Source organism: Rattus norvegicus, chromosome 3 (assembly GCF_021556685.1).
Source record: "Rattus norvegicus strain SHRSP/BbbUtx chromosome 3, alternate assembly SHRSP_T2T, whole genome shotgun sequence".
NCBI lineage: Eukaryota > Metazoa > Chordata > Mammalia > Rodentia > Muridae > Rattus > Rattus norvegicus.
Window position 1 is genome coordinate 44,515,509 of NC_141536.1, and position 22,522 is coordinate 44,538,030.

At 40.8% G+C, this 22,522-nt stretch overlaps 1 protein-coding gene across 26 annotated transcripts in view; it reads right to left on the reverse strand.

The window, feature by feature from the left end:
* Rbms1 (RNA binding motif, single stranded interacting protein 1) overlaps nt 1–22,522 on the reverse strand; it is a 224,219-nt gene that overhangs the window by 136,592 nt on the left and 65,105 nt on the right. For 3 of the 26 annotated variants that reach the window (XM_087653101.1, XM_087653089.1, XM_087653084.1), the window contains exon 1: nt 6,154–6,189. Coding sequence is in view for 12 of the 18 variants with exons in the window: in XM_087653107.1 (XP_087509233.1) it covers nt 5,380–5,406 (27 nt within the window). In the remaining 6 variants the exon portion in view is untranslated. 26 annotated transcript variants of the gene reach the window in all.

A 22,522-nucleotide genomic window follows, 5' to 3' on the forward strand; every position in this document is an offset into this window, starting at 1 on the left:
AAGTGCTTTAAAAAAAAGAAAACACAGACATGTGGTTTGGTTTGGTTTGGTTTTTAAAATGTGAACCTGGGTTCAAAAGTCTCTTACCTAGAAAGCCTTATACAAAGAAGAAAAGATTGGGGGTTGGGGATTTGGCTCGGTGGTAGAGCGCTTGCCTAGCAAGCACAAGGTCCTGGGTTTGAAAAAGAAGAAAGAAGAAGAAGAAGAAGAAGAAGAAGAAGAAGAAGAAGAAGAAGAAGAAGAAGAAGAAGAAGAAGAAGAAGAAGAAGAAGAAGAAGAAGAAGAAGAAGGAAGAAGAAGAAGGAGGAAGAAGAAGGAGGAAGAAGAAGGAGGAAGAAGAAGAAGAAGAAGAAGAAGAAGAAGAAGAAGAAGAAGAAGAAGAAGAAGAAGAAGAAGAAGAAGAAGAAGAAGAAAAGATTGATATTCCATCCTCAAAATGGGATCATCAAAACACAAAAATTCAAACTTAGGGAAATAACAGGAATGCCAAACTCCATGTATAACATATATGATCAATTATAGACAATCCGTGAGCAATTGTAGGTATGGAGTCTACTGAAGCTCATCTAGAAAAGTCCACTTTCACTGTTGTTAATTTGGGAAAAGGCTTATTTTTAAACAGAAATAAAAGGAACTGTCCAGAGAGACCACAAGCTGTTGGGGGGAAATTCAGCACTGTGGAGTCTTGCCCTCTTGGCAAGGAAACTGAGACTACAGTAGCATGTGTGCCCCTCCCTTCTCCCCCACCCTCAGTCCTAGGTGAAGCTGTGGGAACCTGACCCAGGGGCAGTCACTTTACAGACTGGCCAGTGACCTATGATCTGGGTGGGATTGAAAACATGAGCTCGCCAATCTGATTCTCACCCTTGGGAATCTGATTCACAAAACTCCAAGGGCTGAACCAGTTAGGAAAGGGACAGAAACGGCAAGAGTTGCCTGGGGGTAGAGAGGAGGCCACAACAGGCCAAAACCATATGCCGAGCCAAGCTTATGAGGAAGCAGAAGCTATGAGTAAACAGGAAGCTGACTGGCAGCAGGCGGGAGAACGGCAGTGCAGACACCGGGAGCCCTGAGCACTTGGTGAGAGATGATGGAGGGAACTGCTGACCCTAGAGAGATTTTGGCTCTTCAGAAGAGCGGCGGCCCTCAGACACTGTGTATATACTTAAGCCACAGCCCTGGTTAGACCAGTTGAAAGAGTTTCTTGTCTCATTAACACAAGAGACAAAATGAAGGCAGAGCCAAGCAAACTCAACTCCATGTTTCAGTTCCCCGCTTACTCCACACATGATCTGGGGCAAGTTAGTTGCAGCCCACATTGTCCTCCCAGTACAGTGTTCTATCAAAAAGGTTCCAGGCTCACTAAATGGAGCTGTTAGTGTTGCCTTCCAGGCTTTATAGCAGAGGGGCTAGTCTAATATCTCACACATGCATAGTAAGTGTGGAAGGCCATCAAAGGACTGAAGGGAGGGCACATTGGTACTCCGTGGCAAGTAATAAGTATATCTAGCTAGGAGAAGGACATTTGCCTTTTTCTTTCTTTCTTTCTTTTTTTAAAGATTAACTTATTTTTTATATAAGTAAACTGCAGCTGTCTTCAGACACACCAGAAGAGGATGTCAGATCCCGTTACAGATGGTTGTGAGCCACCATGTGGTTGCTGGGAATTGAACTCAGGACCTCTGGAAGGGCAGTCAGTGCTCCTAACCACTGAGTCATCTCTCCAGCCTCAGAAGGGGACATTTTCAATACCCATTTGTTGAATGACTGAACGAACATGCTCTAGAAGGCTATCTAACCACCGATAAAAGCAACAAGGAAAGAAAACAGTTTGATGAAGGGTCTGTTTCAAGAGTTTAGATACATTGAAGAGTTTTCTCTATTGTTCTCCAGCCTCCTTTTAAGAAACCATCTATTAGAACAGAGCCATTTCATGTGTAGGAATATTGAGCAGTACCCAAGATCATCCTGTGGGTCAGGCAAAGTATACACACAAGGATAATAACAATGGGGCAGGCGGAACAAGCAGAAGCCTGTGTGCTAGTAGGGGAGATGAGACACAGGTAATGATGCCTTCCAGTGATAGCAAAGAGCTTGTAGGACTGGAATGTAAGGCTGTGACATTAGATGACATTCCTCCTTCACAAACAGTCCTAAAACAAGACTGGGTTTTCATGTTTCATTTTCATAGGGACTCTCTGAGAGTAGAGGGGTTATAAGGCTCACGGTGCTGAGTGAGGAGCAAGGGAAAGGTAAGAAAAACTGACTTGGCTACCTATTGGGGGTTGAGTGTCCTAAGGAATACCAGAGTAGTGTTAAAAGTTGAGGCCTGGGTAGGGTTCAAAGACTGAGTCCTGCACTCTCTCAAGATCTGTGATGTTGCATCTCAAGTACCTAGGTACGTTATCAGTAACCCCTGCAACAGTAATGCAAAGACTTCAGCGGTAACTGGTCAAGCAGTCTAGACTGCAATGTGCTGTGGAAGTCCACAGCCGGGGAGACCAATGTAGGATATAGTATGGGTGTGGGATGCTCAGCTCTATAAATGTTTTGTTCATGTTCAGAAGAGAGCACTGTGCAGAAGACCAGGAAACCAGACCTAGACATGGTAGGCAGAAGGTGGAAATGTGGGGCGGTGAAAGCTGGGGAAGAGTCAAACCCCAAGGATTCCTCTCATGAAACATTCTAATATCCACACTATTGAACCTCTTCAATAGAATCTAACCAATTCAATCTAATCAGGTGAATCTAAGAGGGGAACACTTGCCGGGTAGTGGTGGTGCAGGCCTTAATCCTAGCATTCAGGAGGCAGAGGCAGCTGGATCTTTTGAGTTCAAGGCTAACATGGTCTACAGAGTTCCAGGACTGCCAGGGCTACACAGAGAAACCATCTGGGATTGGGTTGGGTTGGGACATTTGAATGAAGTTACTAAAAGTTAAAACAAACAAACAAACAAACAAACAAACAACAAAATGAAAAACAAATCCCAGTGGATTAACCATGAGTTCAGCCAGCAGCATTCATATAAAACATTATGAGTGTCGGCGCATGCCTATAACCCCAAGGCTGAGGAAACAGAAGCCTGCAGATCCCTAGACTTGCTGACGACGCAGTCTAGCCTAATCAGTGAGATCCAGGCAAATGAGAGACCCTGCCTCAAAGGATGTGACCAGTAAGGATGATTTCCAAAGTCATCTTCTGGACTCCATGCTCAAACGTATACGCATGCGCATACATGAGCAAAGACACACTTGCACACACATGCACACACATCAGTAAGAGGATTGTATATATAAAGTATGGTGGTGCGGCTAACTTTTGAAAGGCTATCCAGCAAGATAAAAAATAGCAGTCTACAAGTAAAAGCTGGTCTACAGTAGGTTCTGTCCTTATGTCACATACTAAAAACAGCAAAAGGACCCTGATTTATTTAGGTCAAGTTGAACACTGAAAGGAAGGATAAAAACTCATCCAACATTGATGATCACAACTTTTAATGCACATATAGCACAACAGTACAGCATTGGTTAATATAAGTCATTCACACGGGAGAAAAAAATCACGTTTAAGAGTTGTTTAAAAGCTCACAAAACTTCTGACTCCTACCAAAATAGGAGCAAGAATATGAGGTCAAAAAATTCTTTATATTTCCAGTTTTATACAAAATATTTAGGAAAGTACCCTATCTCTGAAACAGAACAATATTATCAAGTATGCATTGTTTCCCTTTTTATAAAAACGTTGCAAATCTTATCCCAGACTTAAAGGCTCCCTAGATATATACAAAAATCACACATATAAAAATGAAACCACTACCATAAAATAAAACTGTAGCTGCGAGTCTAGAACACATACGGAGTACCATAAACGTAGCCTTGTGCTGATGACTCTTAGGAGAAGCCATGCTTGGGTTACTCTTAAATCTCTCCTAATGAGGAAAGCAGAAGACATGAGCTTTTTGCACCAATGCAGCTTGTCTGCATGGATGACTAACTAGTAATAACTGTCATTTACTATGTCATTCCACACAAACATTTTACACACCCAACACATGCCAGAATGCCTGTCTCTTTCAACCCAAAGTCACAGATCTAACCCACAGGGCAAATGGGCCTTAAATTTGCATCTCTTACACTCTCACACAAAATATGATGTCTTATTATCATTAACTATTAATGAAGTTTCTCTCTCTCTCTCTCTCTCTCTCTCTCTCTCTCTCTCTCTCTCACACACACACACACACACACACACACACACACACACACACACAATGCTAGGACGCAGCGTAAGCCATAGTTCCCACCAGCCACAGATTTACTCTGGAGTATGCTATGGTATTCTCAAGCCGTGCTTGTTCACTAGATTAAACCAGCAGATGCATCTTCAACTTAGGATATATTCGAATTACACTGGGCTTTTGGAAGTTGAGGAAATCTGGATGCAAAACTTCTATTCAGTTGACTTTTGGGAAAACCTTCCACTATTATAATATATATTGAATGGTCCAGATATAAAGTCTGGCTTCAACCTAGTGCCTAGATCTACTTCACTGACGGTTGCTAAGGTAGACTCCTTTGCAAGCATTTTATTTTAGGGAAGCAGTTTCAAGGATGGAGTTGTGAGAGAGGCAAGAAGGACTGTCTTCTACAGCATGGCAAGATATTAAGACATTTCTAGAATTCTGAAGTAAAATCAGTGACATACTTCCCCTCAAAAAGTAATATAAGACCTCTTTGAGATAATTTTAATTGTAATATCATAAGCCAAGTCAACCAAAACCTTTACTATTTAGGACATTTATCTCTATGAAAAAAATGCTTCAAATTTCTTAAACATTGTAGATAAATAATTTTGACATAGTTACTACTCTTTTCTTGAAAAAGTTAATAAAAATTAAAATCACACTTAAATTTCTGGTATGAAGACCCTAAAATGATAATTTTCCCACATTTTAAATATAAAAACAGGTATCTTAATCATTCTAAAACAAAACAGAACAAAATTTTTGTTGAATATACAACGTGACGTTTGCTATGATTTGGTTTGTATTATAATGAATTTGTACGCATAGCTCAGATTCTATAGGAAAAAGTTGTCAAGTGTTTGAGTAACTGGGATAAGGTGAAAGTCATTCCCAAACACTGTGTTGTTGCTGTCTTTCTGAATTACCCGGATGGAAACTCTTCTACTGTCTTTCTACAGTCTGTGGTCTATGGAAATCTATCGTTGGAGCTGCTGGACTAAGGGAAGGTCTATAAAAATATGAAAGCCCATTTTCAGACTCTTCCAGATAACTCAGGAGCATTTCCACAAGTGGTTAAAACTCACAACTTCGGAAGGAAAGCTGTGACTATTGGGTGAGCCCTGAATTAGTTTACCTGGGGAGCTAGAAGTAGCATAATCATCTGTCCATGTGTGAACTGGGGTAAGAACAACAGCTCGGGAAAGCAAGGCTGGAAAACTGCTAATTGCACCCTCCTCTCTGCTACAGCATCTTCAAAGAGAAAGAATTTAAGAAAATGAACAGAGCTTTTCAAAACTAAAGGCAAATTCTTTAAATGATGGAAAACGAAATTAGTTCAAACCTGGAATAACCACCTCCTTTCCATGAGTAAAATTCAATTAGGTGAATGACAACTTTGAGAGTGCACAGCAAACTGTACCTGGGACAAACAAACCCCTCGTCAGCTGAGAACAGTAATAAGGTTGTTAAAACACAAATGCTAAATGTTGGGGCAGGTCCTTAACAGGAGTTCAGCTCAAGGCATTCCAAAAAAGGAAAGGAAACCAATAAAAAGTTTCTTGTCTCTTCAGTTACTAAGATCATTATTAAATTAGGTCTATTTCACCTGAAGAGGGAGATGCTCGAATAATTAATGGCTTCCTTTATGGAAATGAGAATGAAGATGAGTTTCTCATTCTCTACTGAATTATAAAGTTCAAACAAGAATAAACAGAATTACAAGTGGATTTCGATTCAGTTGAATATGCATGAAGGCAAACTTTCCAACGTTAGGATATGTAGCTGAGAATCCTGAAATAGGACGGATACCTCAGAAGCTTATACAAACGCCCCACCCTAAGTGTTTGTAAGAATGACAAGTTCTGGGTTACCTAACACATTTAACACACGGGGTATACTGACGTCAGACCTGTGGCAAATCGATACTCCCAAGGCAAGAAGAAGGCACGTGAGGAAATTCTAGGGTTGTCGTGACAATATGGCTGATCATGACATCAGCAATTCCTAATTCCAAACTGTAAGGACACTCCCAGAACACTCAAGCTATATTAAGCACATTCCCACCCCTGAACATACCAACCCCCAACCTTACCTTAAGTACAGTGGCAGAAAGAATGATAGGTAAAAGACAGGGTTCTTATAAAAATCCAGACTCTCAGAAGACATTGGAGTATTTTACTATCTCTCTCTGTCCCTCTGTCCCTCTGTCGTCTCTCTCTGTCTCTCTCATAGCTATAATACATGCATTAACACGTTACCATCTATAGAAACACTTTATTATCCCCTTAAAGACTAAGAGACTTAAAGGCAGGGCAGATGCGTCCATGCTACCCTGCGAGAAGGTAGGTTAGGCAACTTGCCAAAAATTATGAAGGCCAAAAATACAGAATTTCAAGGTCAGAGGGTAATTACATGAGGGTCAGTCCCTGTGTCCAGCATATACAATAATCATGCAAGGAGTATTTTTAAAAATAAAGCTAGAACTATATTATTACTTTTTTGGGGGGGTGGGAGAGACATGTGCATGTCTTCATGTAGACATCAGAGGACAACTTGTAGAAGTTGGTCCTCTCACACCGTGGGTCCTGAGGAGGTCATCAGGCTTAGTGACAAGCATCTTTATCTTATGAGCCATCACGCAAGCCCTCGACAGGCACTTCAATAATTGAAGGAGCACTGCTCTTTCTCCTTGGGCACACTGGCCAATGATAAATGCCTCCCATCTCTCTATAGTTGCCACATTTATCACAAACTTCTTGGTTAAATAGCCTCTGGAACCATCAATCCTACTCCAGGGTGAGAATCTATGTCCTCTGGAGAATGATGCTAAATTCTTCTGTGTTCTATAGCCCCCAAAAGTGGAGCGTAGCCATCTTTGTGGGTCTCCTCAACCTTCGAGGATTGCCTAGGTAGTATATAGATCCTCTTGATTGCTTACTTAACATACAGTCTGGCATCTAGGAGGTTTGGGTGGCTGCATGAATGGCAAGCTGAATACATATATACATACATACATACATACATACATACATACATACATACATACATACACAAATAAATGGCATAGTGATTGTTTTACTTTTCTATTCAGGACCATAAAAACCTAAGAGCTAAATGTCAAAAAGGGGGATCAAAACCTAAAGAACATATTTTACAAATATTGCTACAGAAACTCTTCGTTTACTATGTAGATTATTTGGGATTTGAAGAGATTCTAGCACATGCTGCACTTTTTATCTTTATGTGACTGTTTAAAGGTGATTTTTATTTGTAATCATGTGCACTTGAAAACAGGTGCCCACAGAATCCAGAAGAGGATACTGGGTCTCTTGAAGCTGGAGTTTTAGATGGTTGTGCGCTAGGAATCAAATGTGGGCTCTCCAAAAAATGCTCTTAACCGCTGAGCCATCTGTCTCGACCTTGTATGTGACTTTTAAGAAAATGGAATTCCATGACAAAATGGCCTCTCTTGACATTAACTGTTAAGAGTCAAAAAAAAACTTGCTTTACTTTTTGGATTAATCATGTCTCTGCCACCAGTGTCCTATAAACATTTAGGTATTAATTCTACATCATGTAATCTAACACATTACTGATTATAAGTGCCCAAAGTCACTACCATTTTTAAAAGGTGGATGACGGTAATTATAAGACATCATAAATTATAATGCATACTAATTTCAAAGAGCCTGATATTTGAAGAATGAGTCAGTATCAACAGCGCACAGGTGCACAGCCAACGGCATGCAAATGGACAGAAGTGTCTTTTCCATTCACAATTTACCTTCAGTTCTGGAGAAAAAAAAAACATTTTGTCAAATACCCATTTTAAACCTTGCTAGACACTAAGAGCTCGGAGGAAATGAAATCACACACCCAATCTTCCTAAAGAGGAGGACAATAGCAGGAGCAGTCACTGGACATCACGATGAGAAGGTTTCTCCTACTCTCCCTAGGAACATGTGTCACCAAGAGCAGCTAAGCTGTCTTTCCCTCCTCGGCCTTTTCCTCCCCATCATATCCAGTGACTGATGCAGTACTTAATCATTACAGACATTTATATAACAAGAGAGAATAAAGGGTGATGAAGTGAAATCTGTAAGTCCTTCTGTAGCCTTTCTCCATTTCCCAGTACGAGTGTTTCGAAAGTTATCAATATCAGACGTAGCCTGAGATAGACCCATCTGGGTTGGCAGTTCTAAGTCTTCCTAGGACTTTAGATTAGAGAAGCAACTACAGTGTGATCAGGTTAAGTTAGAGAAGAGACATGTCTGAAATGGCTATCAAGCTCCTTAAACTTGAGAGGTGCTAACAAAGTGGATGAAAGCACTCACTTCCCAGGCAAGACAAGTCAGTTAGAGGTAGAGATTCGACCAACTGCTTTGTCCTTGGAACAACAACTCTGCAAAGACTCCCATGTTCAGAAACTGACCGGTCTTTCTGCAGTTCCTCCCCAGCATTACACAGCTCACCCCATCACCTCACAGAAAAGCAAACCAACTGATGTTCGTCAAAGTTTGGGGATTACCTATAAATTTCACTTACCTGTTAACTTTGTCTTATTACAGGTGAAAATTACCATTGTTTTAATCCTGAAAAAAAAAATCATCTTCACACCTAACAAAAGATATACACCAAACACTTAACTCAGGCCTTGGGACACATGAAGTATTCAAATGTAAGTTCATGAATATGTAAATTAACAACCGAAAGATGTCTCCTAAAGACTCCCAAGTACAGGCTGAGGCTGTGGGTCCGTGGAGGAGGCTTGTCTAGTACTCCAGTCTGGCAACTGTTTAAAAGCCTCCACAATGAAAGTATCTTTACCTGATAGGAGCAGACAAACAGTTGATGGCTGCAAAAAGATGTCTGTGAGACTGACCCTCAAGGAATTGCAGACAGCTCAGGTGAATCTATTCTTAGTGACGTTATATATAGGAAGTGACCACCCAGAGGATGGTTTTCTTTCAAATAACTACTGTAACTGCCCATTTCCCTTTTTCTCAAATATTCTCATCAGAAAGAAGATAATGAGGAAAGCCACTCAAAAAGTTGAGCTGTGTAACTATGTAAGGTAACAAGGCCTCCAATTGGAAACTCTTGAAGTGCAGAAATAGAGAGGATTCAGCTAATTTCCACAACTGAAGGCAACACCCCCTCCTCTTTCTGAGTTAGAAGTATTAAGCCATAGGCCTGCTCTTTCCTGGTTCTGGGCTTTGCCAGGAGACAGGTTCTCTTTTTCCATCCGCCATTTTAGATGTCTATTTTCTAACTTGACCTGATCACAACACGGTTGCCTTTCTAATCTAAAATCCTAGGAAGACTTACAACTGCCGCCCCAGGTCCTACAGATGGATGGGACTCTGCAAGCGCTGTACGATGAGATTCTCCTGGGAATTGGGAGAGGGGTGGGTCTTTCTCGGGCTACTTCTGCCATTGATATTTTTAGTGGGAAAATGGAAAAGAGCCAGACCAAGACTTACATACTCGTCCTTCCCTGTTTACTCTGTGAAAATCTCAGCTACGGTCTGCCCTCTCTGAGTTTTTCCTGCCTCCACTTCCCCAGACTTCTCACTTTGTTTTCTAAGGGCTGTCCTAATGCATAAATTAGGCCATCTTACACGTTGTACATTATGAACTCCCTTGAGGACTTTGCCAAGATACAGCATGCACTCTGTACTATTTACTCTGTGGAAAGGCATCCAGCAAGAGATCAGCACATGCTCATTGACCTGGCTGCACCGTAAATCAGTCCCTCGCAGTGTCCTTGCCAGTCCAGCATTTTGAGAGTCTCTGTAAATGCTCACCACTTCCTGTGGCTCAAGTCTTAATGATTTAGATGAAGGTTGCTAAGCATACTGTTTAAGATTTCTTTCTTTCTTTTTTTTTTATTGTAGCACACCCATTAAGGACATCCATTCTCATCCTAACTCGAAGATAGTTATTACAAAGAATGAACCTGAGAGTGGTTACAGCAACATAAAGAAGAGGAGCCCTTCGGTCAGTCCATCCATCCATCCATCCATCCATCCATCCATCCATCCACCCAACCACATATCCACCTATCTTCCCTTATTAGCTAAAAAACAAACAAACAAACAAACAAACAAACAAAAAACCCTTTGCTATAAGGTACATACAAACTACACCTTCTTGAACTAAGAGGTTTGGAAATAAATATTTTGTTTCTCTTGAACACACATTTACTTATTACAATAGAAAATAGTACCAAGATGCATTTCTAGAATGGCTGTCATCACCAAGAATTGTTTTCCCCCACAACACACTGCCTTGCAACTCCAGTGGCTGATTTTTCCAAAGTATCCGCTCCGTCCTTGTTCCTCTGCACTGCCAAGGGTAGAGTTCCCCAAGGGCTACTTCATCTCCCCACACCATCTACAATCGCCACAATCTGCCATTTGTGTCCCAGAGAAGTGGACAAAGCACCCGCCTTCAATAAAAACCACAATAAAGAAAGAAGTCTACACTGAGAAGCTTAGCAACCTTCTACCTAAATCTACAGCCAAACAAGGGGAAAAGATGACCTCTACCTTATAACGTCTGTGAGAAAAAATAATTACGAGAACCATAAGTTTAGGAAGCGATTAAGATAAATTATCGTCTTTTATCATCAAGTCTTCTTTGTCAGCTCAGGGCCAAGATGTTCATATGAGTGATAGCATTTCACCTAAAATCCCAGTCTTCGCCCTGCTTCATTGCACATACCTAGAATCCCAGCAATCAGGAGGCCGAGGCAGGAGGATTACTATCATTTCAAAGCCAGTTTAGACTATACAGACAGACCTTGTTTCAAAAGAAGAGAAAGGAGGGAAAAAACCCTCAATCATATCAAAAGTATTTACCATGATCTAGTTGGTTTTATTCCAGAGGCACAAGGCTGGTTCAACTTTCTCTAACTGATAAATGTAATAAATCATATAAATGGACTTCAAAGACAGAAATCCCAGGATCATTTCAATACATGTCAAAAAGGCTTTTGCGAAAAACCAGAATCCCTTCTTGATGAAAGCTGTAGACAGTAAAATCTTAGAAAGAACATACATTGGCATAATCAAGGCTCCAGTTGGCAAACCCATTGTCAATATGATGCTAAATAGATGAAAGTCTGAAGCCATCCTGTTATAATCAGGAAGGAGATAAAGCTATCCACTGTCTCCACTTCCATTCACAATAATACTCACAACCTTAACTATAGCAATAAGACAAAAAAGAGAAAGAAATAAAGTTGATTCAAATAGGAAAAGTCAAACTACCACTGTTATCAGATAGCACAATTCTACCTATTAGGGACCCTAAAGACTCCATCACAAAATCCTTAGAAGTTATCAATATTTTCAGCAAAGCAACAGGATACAAAATTGACACTCATAAATCAGCAGCCTTTCTAAAGATCAGTGAAAAAGACCTTGAGCGAGAAATCAGAGAACAATTCCATTCACAACACTCTTAAGAATGTATGGTTGCAGTAAACCTATGTTAGAAACTGGAGGGCCTCTACAATGAAAACTTTAAAAAACTCTGATAGAGGAAATCTAGGAAGACATAGCAGATGGGAATACACCCCACCCCCATGCTTGTGGACCCTCCTACCAAGAGCAGTTTACAGTTTCACGCACTCCCAATCAAAGGCCCTGTGGATGTTCAAAAACCCCTGAGAGCCAAAGCTGGGTTACTGTAGGGATTATCATATCCCATCTCATACTACAGAGCTGTAGTAATAAAAAGCATGATTCTGGCACAAAAAGAGACACATAGATCAACAGAATAGAAGACTCAGAAGGCCCAGATATACGTCATTGAATTTATTTATTTACTTACTTACTTTTAGAAAAATTCCAGTAATAAACACTAAAGACAGAATTGTCTGCAAATTTTTGGGGACAGTACATGCAGAAGAATGAAACTAGATCTTTAGTTCCCTCTGTACACACACACACACACACACACACACACACACACACACACACACACACACAAATGGATCAAAGACCTCAACCAAGAACCTGAAACTCTAAAAAGGTAGAAAGTACTCTACAAGATCATATACAAGTAACAGCTTTCTAACTATGCTGCAAGTTACCCAGGAAGGCCAACAACAGCCAACAGATGGGACCGATGAAGTGTAAAAGCAGTAAAGGGAACCATAGACTGAGTCAAGAGGCAACCCACAACATCTTTGTCAGTGAGATATCCAACGGAGGACTGGAATATACAAAGAATTTAAATATAAAATCAAGAAATCAAACAACTCAATAAAAACAATGGCGGTTAAGATCATTGGCCACTCTTCCAGAAGACCAGGGTTTCATTCCCACCAACCATAGAACAGCTCATAGCCGTCCATAACTCCAGTTCCAGGGGATCAGATGCCTTCTTTGGGCCTCTGCAGGCACCAGGCACACATGTTCACAACCACACATGGAGGTATAATACATACCTAGAAACAAATAAACGGGCTACATAGCAGAGTTCTCAAGAGAAGAATTATAAATGACTAAGTATGTTTTTTAAAAAGTATTAGCCGTCAGGGACATGCAAACTAGAATGGCATTTAAGTTCCATCTCTCCAGTCAGAATGGCTATCATGTGATAAGTAAATGCTTTTGAGGATGTAGCTGGAGAAGAATCCTTACTCACTGTTGGCGGGAGTATAAACTGGCATGACCGCTATGGATATCCATCCATTGGGGGCTCCCCCAAGAGCTAGAACTATGGCTACTGTATAAGCACTGTACCACTCCTGGACACACCCAAAGGCCTCCATCTCCTAGTGCGGAGATGCACGCTCATTCAAATTCATTGCTGTTGTTTTCACAATAGCTAGGAAATATAATCAGCCTAGATGTCTATCACATGATGGATGGGCAATGAAAAGGTGGTATGAAGGCTCAGTGAAATCTTAGTTAGCTGTGAGAAAAAATTAAAATACAAGGTTTTCAGGCGAATGGATGGAATCAGAATAAAACAACAAACAACAACAACAACAACAACAACAACAACAACAACAACAACAACAGCCACAAGTGAGTTAGTCCACACTCAGAAAGATAAATGCTACAGATTCCTTCTTGTATGGAGAGCTTAGGTTCAAAAGCTATAGATTTCTGTGTTGGGTCTGGAGCACCTGCAGAAGCCAGAAATCCAGATGAGCATGGGGGTTGCCTTAAGGGAGGAAGTGGAGTATAACACAGTTAATGTAAAATGTAGGGAGGGCGGATAACACTGGGGTGGAAGCGTTTAAACACAGGACTAGGAAACTGGAAAGATGAGAACGGGAGGAAGGATTAATCAAAAGGGAGAGGTGTAAAAGGAAGACCTACTACAGAGAGAGAGGGGGAGAGAGGGAGAGAGGGAGAGAGGGAGAGAGGGAGAGAGGGAGAGAGGGAGAGAGGGAGGGGAGGGGAGGACAGGGGAAGACAGGGGAAGACAGGGGAGGGGAGGGGAGGGGAGGAGAGGGAATGATTATCATGCAAGGCTAGGCATTACTGCTCCTAAAATCTACGGATTATTTAACTAAATCCTGTTCCAGGTGTGGGAAGCCCCTAAGAGGATACAGACTACTGCCATTCCTTTCTGTTATTCAAAAAGTGGTTGATAAGACCCCATTGAAAACACCACTCACCTTGGTTTCAAGACAAACTAATCAAGCTGGAACTAATCTGGAACCTTCCTTTTTACTGGTTAGTTTTTTTTGTAGTACCAGAGGGTGTTATATAGAGTATCAGAAATATAACACTAATGGTCTCACTCAACTTAGAGCTCCATGAACTACGGATACCAACCTGCCAGTGCCTCTGTGCTCACTCACACAACAGTGGCACAGCTGTTATGGGGTGACCAACTGCTCAGACTGAACTTGAAGCCTGTTCCACTGGAGGGAATTTATGCCTCGTTCTGTAAACCTGGCCTAACCTTAATGGCTGAGAGGTCTTAGTCCTTACAGAAAACTTACTGCTATTGTTTAGATGCACTGACATAATGTCAAACTGTCTACATAGTTCTATTTATACTAATAGGGAAATGCAACTCTCCACCTTAATCAGAGACTCTTCTGTTTGCAACGAACAGCGGTGAATGCAGAGACTTGTGGCTGTTAAAGGTACTGAGAATTAGAAATGGTTGAGTGCCTGCCCGAGTGCCTAATCATGACATTTACACAATCCTCTCTAGGCTCAGGGAATATTTCAGAAGAGGGATAAGGAGGAAGACTGTGAAAAACTGTGTTCTGGGCATGATACAGCCATTGCAATCTCAGAGCACTCACAGATGACTACTGTGCTGGGCCTGCACAAGACTGTGCATCCCAACAGTGAGCCATGGGCCAGGGTGGGAACCACAGGCCCCTCTTGGCCCTGTTGAACTATCAATTACTGATAGTTCCAGGGGTGGCGCTCATTGTCTTCAATTAGATGTCCACTGTGAGCCTCCTGGGCTCCAGTGGATAGTTCTAAACTCATTGTCACATAGATGGTCAAACTCAGTGGTCCCAGAGGCCATATCCTTACACACAGCACCGACAATCTACCATTTCATTTCGCTTCATTAAAGTCACAACTAGCCCGTCAAGAATGCTGTTGCTAGCATGTAACTCTTCCACCCCTCTTTCGAAGGGACATTTTTTTCACAAAAGCTTTCTACTTCTCTTCCTGAATTGCCGACCACCTCCCATGCAAATCGTAGTAATACCCACCAGAAATTTCACTTAACATTTACCTGGTTTTAGCTACACCCTCGGTTCTGTGAAAAAAAAATACCCATTTAACTCATTTCCAAATGTTCTTGGCTCCATCCCTCTGTGAATTAAAATTCAAACCCTCAGCTCCCCCCTTCACTGCCAAATATTGAGACATCACCTGAAACAAATTACAGGAAATGTCTTCAGTTCTTTTCAAATACATCTCTATATTTTTCCCCATATCTTCTTGGCATTGCTCTCTGCACCAGTAGTTTCTGAAATCTCCCTAGTTCTTTAGGAGATACTGGCACTTGGCTTGTCTCCCTTGTCCCCACCTTTGTCCAAACCCCTCCACCCCAAGTGCTATTTTTTGTCTGTTTGCTTTCAACTCATTTTCATGAATTTTTTTTTCAGGATTGAAGAAATAACTCAGGTGGGAAAAGGCCAGCCCGCTTCATAAACATGAAGACTTGAGTTTCATCCTCAGAAACCATGTCAAAATGCCAGGCATGGTGACACATACTCATAATACCAGTGCTTGGGAGGATCCCTGAGGCCTGCTGGCCAGCCCAGCTATTCAAATTGGTAGGTTCCAGGACAATGAGAAACCCTTTCACAAAGAAAGCTTCCTTAGAATGTCACTGAAATTGTCCTCAGACTGCCACAAGCATATGCTCACACCCATGCTCACACAAGCATGCACACATGCACAAAATATTCTGTTAATACGTCTTCCTTTTAGGAAAGAAGATGCGGTGGCTTTTCCTGGGATTTTTACTGCTCAAGTCTTCCCTACCCTAACAAAAGGAAGGAAGGCATTTCTTGTTATTTAAGCTGTCTCTTTCCTAGTCATAGTTCCCAAGTGACCACACAGCAAAAGAAGCTTGCACACAGAAAACTTGCATTCTAGTTACAGACCACTGTAGTACCACCCTTTCCACACTGCCTTCTCTCTGTCCACGCAACATTACCGAGCTGTTTCTATGCCATCTACCTGCTTCACGGAAGTCCTAGTTGTCTTCGTTTGGTGGTCCTCTTTTCCCCCTCTCTTCCCTACTTCAGATTTTTAAATATATGATCTTGCCCACAGAAATCATAATAATCTCTACTGGGCCAAAGAAGTCTATGTATATGGTTCCAAGCTTAGCTTTTTGATTGGAAATTAAACTCACTCATCCTGGTCATACTTTCTTGAGTTTCTGTGTCTCCACATCATTATCTATCTATCTATCTATCTATCTATCTATCTATCTATCTATCTATCTATCTATCTATCTACCTATCTGTATCTCTTTATCATCTATGTCTTATCTATCATCTATTATCTATCTTCTATCATTTATCTAGCTAACTCTATCATCTATCTATCTATCTATCTATCTATCTATCTATATCTGCCTATCTCTATCTATCTATCTATCTGTATCTCTTTATCATCTATGTCTTATCTATCATCTATTATCTATCTTCTATCATTTATCTAGCTAACTCTATCTATCATCTATCTATCTATATCGCCTATCTCTATCTATTTATCTATCTATATCTGCCTGTCTCTATCTATCTATCTATCTATCTATCTATCTATCTATCTACCTACTTATGTATTTACTTAACTACCTATATATTTCTATCATCTATCATCTACCTCCCCTGGATATATCCACCTGTATTGTATACTACTGTAACTCTGGAATCAGAAGTGATCTTTTATATTGACGTTAAGAGTCTAAGAAAAAAATCATAATTTTATAAAATTAAGAAGAAAATTTTCCTCAACTCACACAGCACTCTTACTGCCCATTTTGCTTGGTTTTCACACAGGAAGCCTTCAGAGAAGGCTCTGAGAAGCATTGGTTCTCTAATGAGTGGAAATACTCCTAAGTGCATTTGGGAATGCTTACTGCTTCCAAAGTGCAGGGCAATGAACGCCCCATTAATGGGCAACTGCTGGATGTACATATGCTAAGAGCCGAGTAACTGAATTTTAAACTGAATGTCAACAAAACTTTTGGCTGAAAACTTTTAAGGAAAAAGAAAAATCACACACTCGGATGTAATTATATCTCCTGTCTACTCACCCGCAAGTGACTAGACATGCAGCAAAAACTAAAACTGATTTCGCATAATGAATTTCAGAACCTCTGTTCACATTTTAGAAAGTAAAAGAATGTGAAGGAATGAATAATTAAGCACTCTTCCCCAGTGCTTATTTTCACTTCCTGAGCAACTGAAAGGGAAAAGGTGGGCAGTAACCGGAAAGAAAGGAATTTTAAAGGCAAATATGAAGAGCATGTTTGCAACTGTGGAAGTATTGCCCAGTAGTAGAGCGTTTGCCTAGTACGCATAAGGACCCAAGTTCAAACCCCGGCAACAATAAAAATACACAGGAATTTGAAATTTCTGTTTTCTTTAGAAATTATTAATATCTGATGGCGTAGTAAAAGTTCTCTTATTAGAAACTTTAATTTTGCCTCCTGAATGGACTACAGTCAAGAAGATGACTGTTCTCCTTGGCAGGCAAAGTTATGAGCATCCATGCCTGAAGGTCCAACGGCTTAAACGGGGCAGCGTGGAGTGGGAGGGCTTTGGAGCAATACTATTTAGAAAGGGAGAGCCTGGATTCTCAAGCTTGCACAGCAGTCACTTTCCCCAACAAGCCATTGCCTCAGCTCCCAGAGTGAATTCTCTTTCACCTAAATGGATGAGAGGCTCTCTTAAAATTTTCAAAATATCTTTTCCTGTCCAGTTGCTTTTTTAAAAAGAAGTTGTTTTATATCTTATCAGCATTTTTTTTTAAAGTAAAAGAGACTCTAAAAATGTTTTGCATCCCTTAACCGGTTGTTCCTCAATTCCTTCAACCAATGTCAGTGAGTGAGTACGGTTCAGCCACTGGACACTGAGCACAAAGGAGGAGCCTTCTGTGGCCGAGGAGCCAGGAGTAAACTGATGCTTGAAGAAGCAATGACACATGGTGACTCACAGGATTTCAACATAGACTCCGGAAGAAAGAGAAGCTATGGATACCAGGAAGCAAGCGAGCCGGCCTCTGAAAGTCACTAAGCCAAGAGCAACTGGAAGGCAGGAATGGTCAGAGTTCAAGAGGACATTTTAGAGCTCTTCCCTTTAAAACCATGCCTGAACCAAAGGAAGTTACCCGCTTGGCATCCGCAGGCTCCATGCTCACTAGTCAGTGCTGACACAGGAAGGAAGCATGCCCAGGCCCTGTCTCCTACCATGGGGTGATTTCCTCATATGTCCTCAGTACAGCCTCACCCCACTACTGATGATGAACAGTAATGAGACTTCCTCACAGTCAAAGTGGCCTGCTTAACACATACTGACAGAGTTTTGTGAGAAACAGATTCTTACAGATTAATTAATTTCAATTAATTAAATTTTGCAGTTCCGGGATCGAACTCAGGCTTTGTGTTCACTGGACACATGCTCCACTAATGAGCACTTCTTCAGCCTATGGTTAGTACTTGCCAATCTTAAGCCATTTTAAAAGGGGAGAAATTTAATGTCAGTCTGCCCTGCATGCTTATCTGTCACTTCATTTTCTTTCTAAACATTTATTACTAAAGACACTGTAGTCCTTTCACCTACATCAGAGACATTAATTTTATTTCAGCTAAAGGTTCTGGGGATAGTAAAAAGCCTTCCCTTTGTACTGTGAGCTGCCCCATATTCTTGAACAGGAATAACTAGAAACAGCTCCCCCTACACACACACACACACACACACACACACACACACACACACACACACACACACTCACGCGCACACACACACACACACACTCATACACACACACATCACACAAACACACACACTCACAAGTACAAACACATACAAATTAACTATCCTTCCTCAACTTTAAAATACATATTTAATGTTTACACACATCAATGCCTCTAAAACAAATGATAATTTTGTAGCCACAACTTAATGTCCATTGTGGCTCCTTTGGTTGGAAGCGTACATGTTTTCTGTTAAAGCAGACGTTTTTCTTGCTACTAGAAGCCAGCAGATTAGTGATGAGATAGTTTTAAGAACTGTGTTATATTTTGGGAATGGGCCCTTCCTGTCTAGATCTGTACTGCCACCTCATTCATGGTGACTTCGGTGACTTCTAAACAACCTGGGGTCACAGCAGCCTCTCTTTAATTAGCATCTCACTGCTGGAGGGAGGGCAGTTCCTCAAGAGGAAAAGAATGCAAAAAAAAAAAAAAGAAAGAAATTATAAACAAAGGTCTTCAAGGCAATTTAGTAGTCCTGTCAAGGAATGGAAAAAAAAAAAAGTCTGGCTTCTTTGCCAGAGAAGTAAGGCAGGAAGTAAGGCCGGAAATAGTTTTATTTCCTGTAAATGGAGAAAGCTGGAATGTATGTTGGCTAATTCTGGCTTAATGTTATTATCGGGCTTACCTTTTTTGTCAGCTTGATAGTCTCTAACTAAAAAGTGCACACTAGATGTTTAGAGGACAAAAATGATCAGCAGAAAAACCACCCATCTTGTTACATTTTTTCTCACTAAGGACCTTAGGACATTAAGGCAGGATACAAGTTACAGCAAGGCAACATTCCCTCCTGAAATCAAAGAAGTTCAATATGTAGCAAAATAGAAGCCAGCAATGCCCACCTAACAGATCTTTTAAAAACCTATTTAAATATCTAAAATGACTGGGTCGTGTTGGCACAGCATTTGGGAGGCAGAGGCAGGTGGCTCTCTTGAGTTGGACACCAACCTGGTCTACACAGTGAGTTCTAGGACAGTCAGGGCTACACAGAGAAAACTTGTACTCATCCAGAAATAAAGGAATGATTTTAAGACCAAAACTGAAAAGAAATAAAACTGTCTGAGAATGAAGAATGATGAAGTTTTTAAAATCTGAACAGCTTGTCCATAAACACATTTTTGTGCATCTGTGTAATGATTACGTATACATACTGTGATATACAGTCTATATGAATATAATTCTAAAAGGGAATTGTTATCTTTAAAATGCAACTTAAAAATGATCAGAGAAGGAAACTCTTAAAAATCAGATTGCTATGTATATGAGCGAACGCTGTTCTAGAACACGAAATCTTCGGTTAGAAATACTGACCCTGCTTGATGGTCTCCATTGGGTACTATTTACAAGAAATCTCCCCAGCAGGGCACCTGCGTCTAGTTTCCCAATCCTGTGGTTTACTCACCCCTACAGGACTGTGTTCCAGGCAAGTTCAAACCGTTAAGTTGAATTTCATTCTTGTCTGGGAGTAACTTTTACTCAATTGAATGCAGCTGTGTGCACTACTGTTCCAAGAAACATTTCTATGAGAAGACCATTTTAAGAAATGCAAATTCACTTTCATTATTTCAAGTCTGTACAACTAGAGTAGGGACAGAATCTCTGGCCTCTGTTAGCCAAAGTGATTTAAAATTATATATATATATTTTTTTTTTCAATAGAAAGCAAGCAGGGTGCTTCTGAGGTGGGCAGCACGTCCCTTTGTCACCTATATATCTGAATAATCATCTCACCAGGTTGTTGACAACATATATAGTGAGTTGGAGTTTGGGGTTGTTTGTTTCCAAAATCAAAGTTCTACTTTAACTCAGCTCTTTCTTAAATGTCACTCTTTAGTGAGCCGCGGTTTTTTTCTCTCTGTATTCATAGAAATGTAGCCTGGCAAATAATGGGGGCGGTCTCAGCAGAGGAAATGCTGCCAGCTCACAACACCGGATGTAATTGAGACCACAAGAGATGCGCACTTGGTTACAAACGCTGAACTTAGAGGTATTGGGAAGAAGCAGCCTAACTTTTGATTGAGTAGACTGTTTTAGTCCACCACCCACTCTCAAACAAAGCAAAACTCTCTGGAAATTATTTGGGTAACCCCAGGTTCTACTTTGTGGAGATTTAAAAACAAACACCAGAACCACAATGGATTCTTACATTTCCCTACAGTTGAGGTCAGGGGAAGGGGGCGGGGGAGGGGAGTCTCAACACGCCAGGGGTGCCGGTTAAGTTGAGTGGACTTCCACAAATAATTGGAAATGCTATCTTGTTTTTTTTTTTCACAGTCCACAGAGGCTTTTTATTTATGATTTACATTTAAAAAAAGAATCCCAGGATTTTCCCTCCTGTATGTTTTCGTCTTGCCTCTTCATGGTCCATGATGCCAGCCGAGGTCGTCAGCACAATGAAACCAAACTGCGGTGATGCTATCTTGTAAGAAGGTCTTTTTCGGTAGCAGAATAGAAAATATCATGTTATAAAACAGCACTCGATCTTGTGCAAGGATGGGCAGGTAATGCGGTAAGCTCGTGAATATCATTAACTTCCGTCATGGGGTGGGCGGGGTTAATTAGCACTCTTTCCCTGTTCCCACCCTTGGCACTAGTGGCCTCTTTTGTGCAAACTGATGGAGATAGTTATGAGTATTGGCTTTCCACTGGCTCAAAAAATAAAATAAATAAATAAATTCAAGCTTTGGTTTTTTTTTTTTAAAGATGAAAGCGTAAGGATTTGGCACCCGCATTTGTTCAAGTTTGGCTACTGTTGCTTCGCATCCAATCAGTACCTATCGCTCTCTAGCTGAAGAAAGTCATCTATTAAAAAAAAAATCTTTAGAGAACATTTAAAATTCAGCTTACTTCTTTAAAAACCAGACCCCAGAATGTTTTAATTGTCAGAACATCTTTTTACTTAAGACTTTATGAGCTACAAGGAGTAGTTAGCAGTTTTTTATACTTTAAAAGTTAACAGGAAGCCTCCTTTTGTTTTGAATGCTGCTTAGGAAGGTGTGCCTTTGTCCTAAGAGACCAAAGAACCTTCCACAGCACACACAGTGGGCGCCGTGCTAGAAATCATGTAAGTTTTGAAGCTATGTTTTGCTGTCTTCTGGTCAGCCATCTTATTAGTTCCAAGCAAGCTCTTTGAAAAACAAAAAGAAAGAAGAAAACATTTTTGCCACTAGAGGGGGTTCAAAATTGCCTTTGTAGCGAAACGCCCTGGAAGAGTGAAGCTAGCATCTGGAGCAACACTAAGTATGACTAGAGTAAACTTCCTTTCCATTACTCACTGGGGATAAATTAAAAATAAGGTTTTGATGGGGGTAAACAAGAAAACCCACTGAAACTATGTGACAGTTATGTATGCAACTTAAAAAAAAAAAACCCTCAAATCTCTGAACCTGCTATAAGTTGCATTTGGTTCTAATTGCTTAAACATTGGAATGGAGTCCTTTAGCTTCTCAAGTTTTCCTTTGTTTCGTTTTTGAGACAGAGTTTCAGATTGCCCAGGCTGACTTCAACCTCACTATGTAGGTGAGGACGAATTTTTGGTCCTTCTGCTTCCCACGTGAGAGCTGAGACAACAGACATCTGCCAATATACCAGGGTTTTGACACTATTTGGTGCTGGGGACCAAACTCAAGGTTTCATGTGTGCTAGGCAGACGCTCTCCCGACAGAACTCCATCAAGACTCTCAGGCGTTCTTTCACGGTGAGACACAACCATCACCGAGCACGCTCAGCTGTACAACCGTTTAAGGAAGTCTGGACTAGTCTGCTAGCTAGTTAGAGCCCACA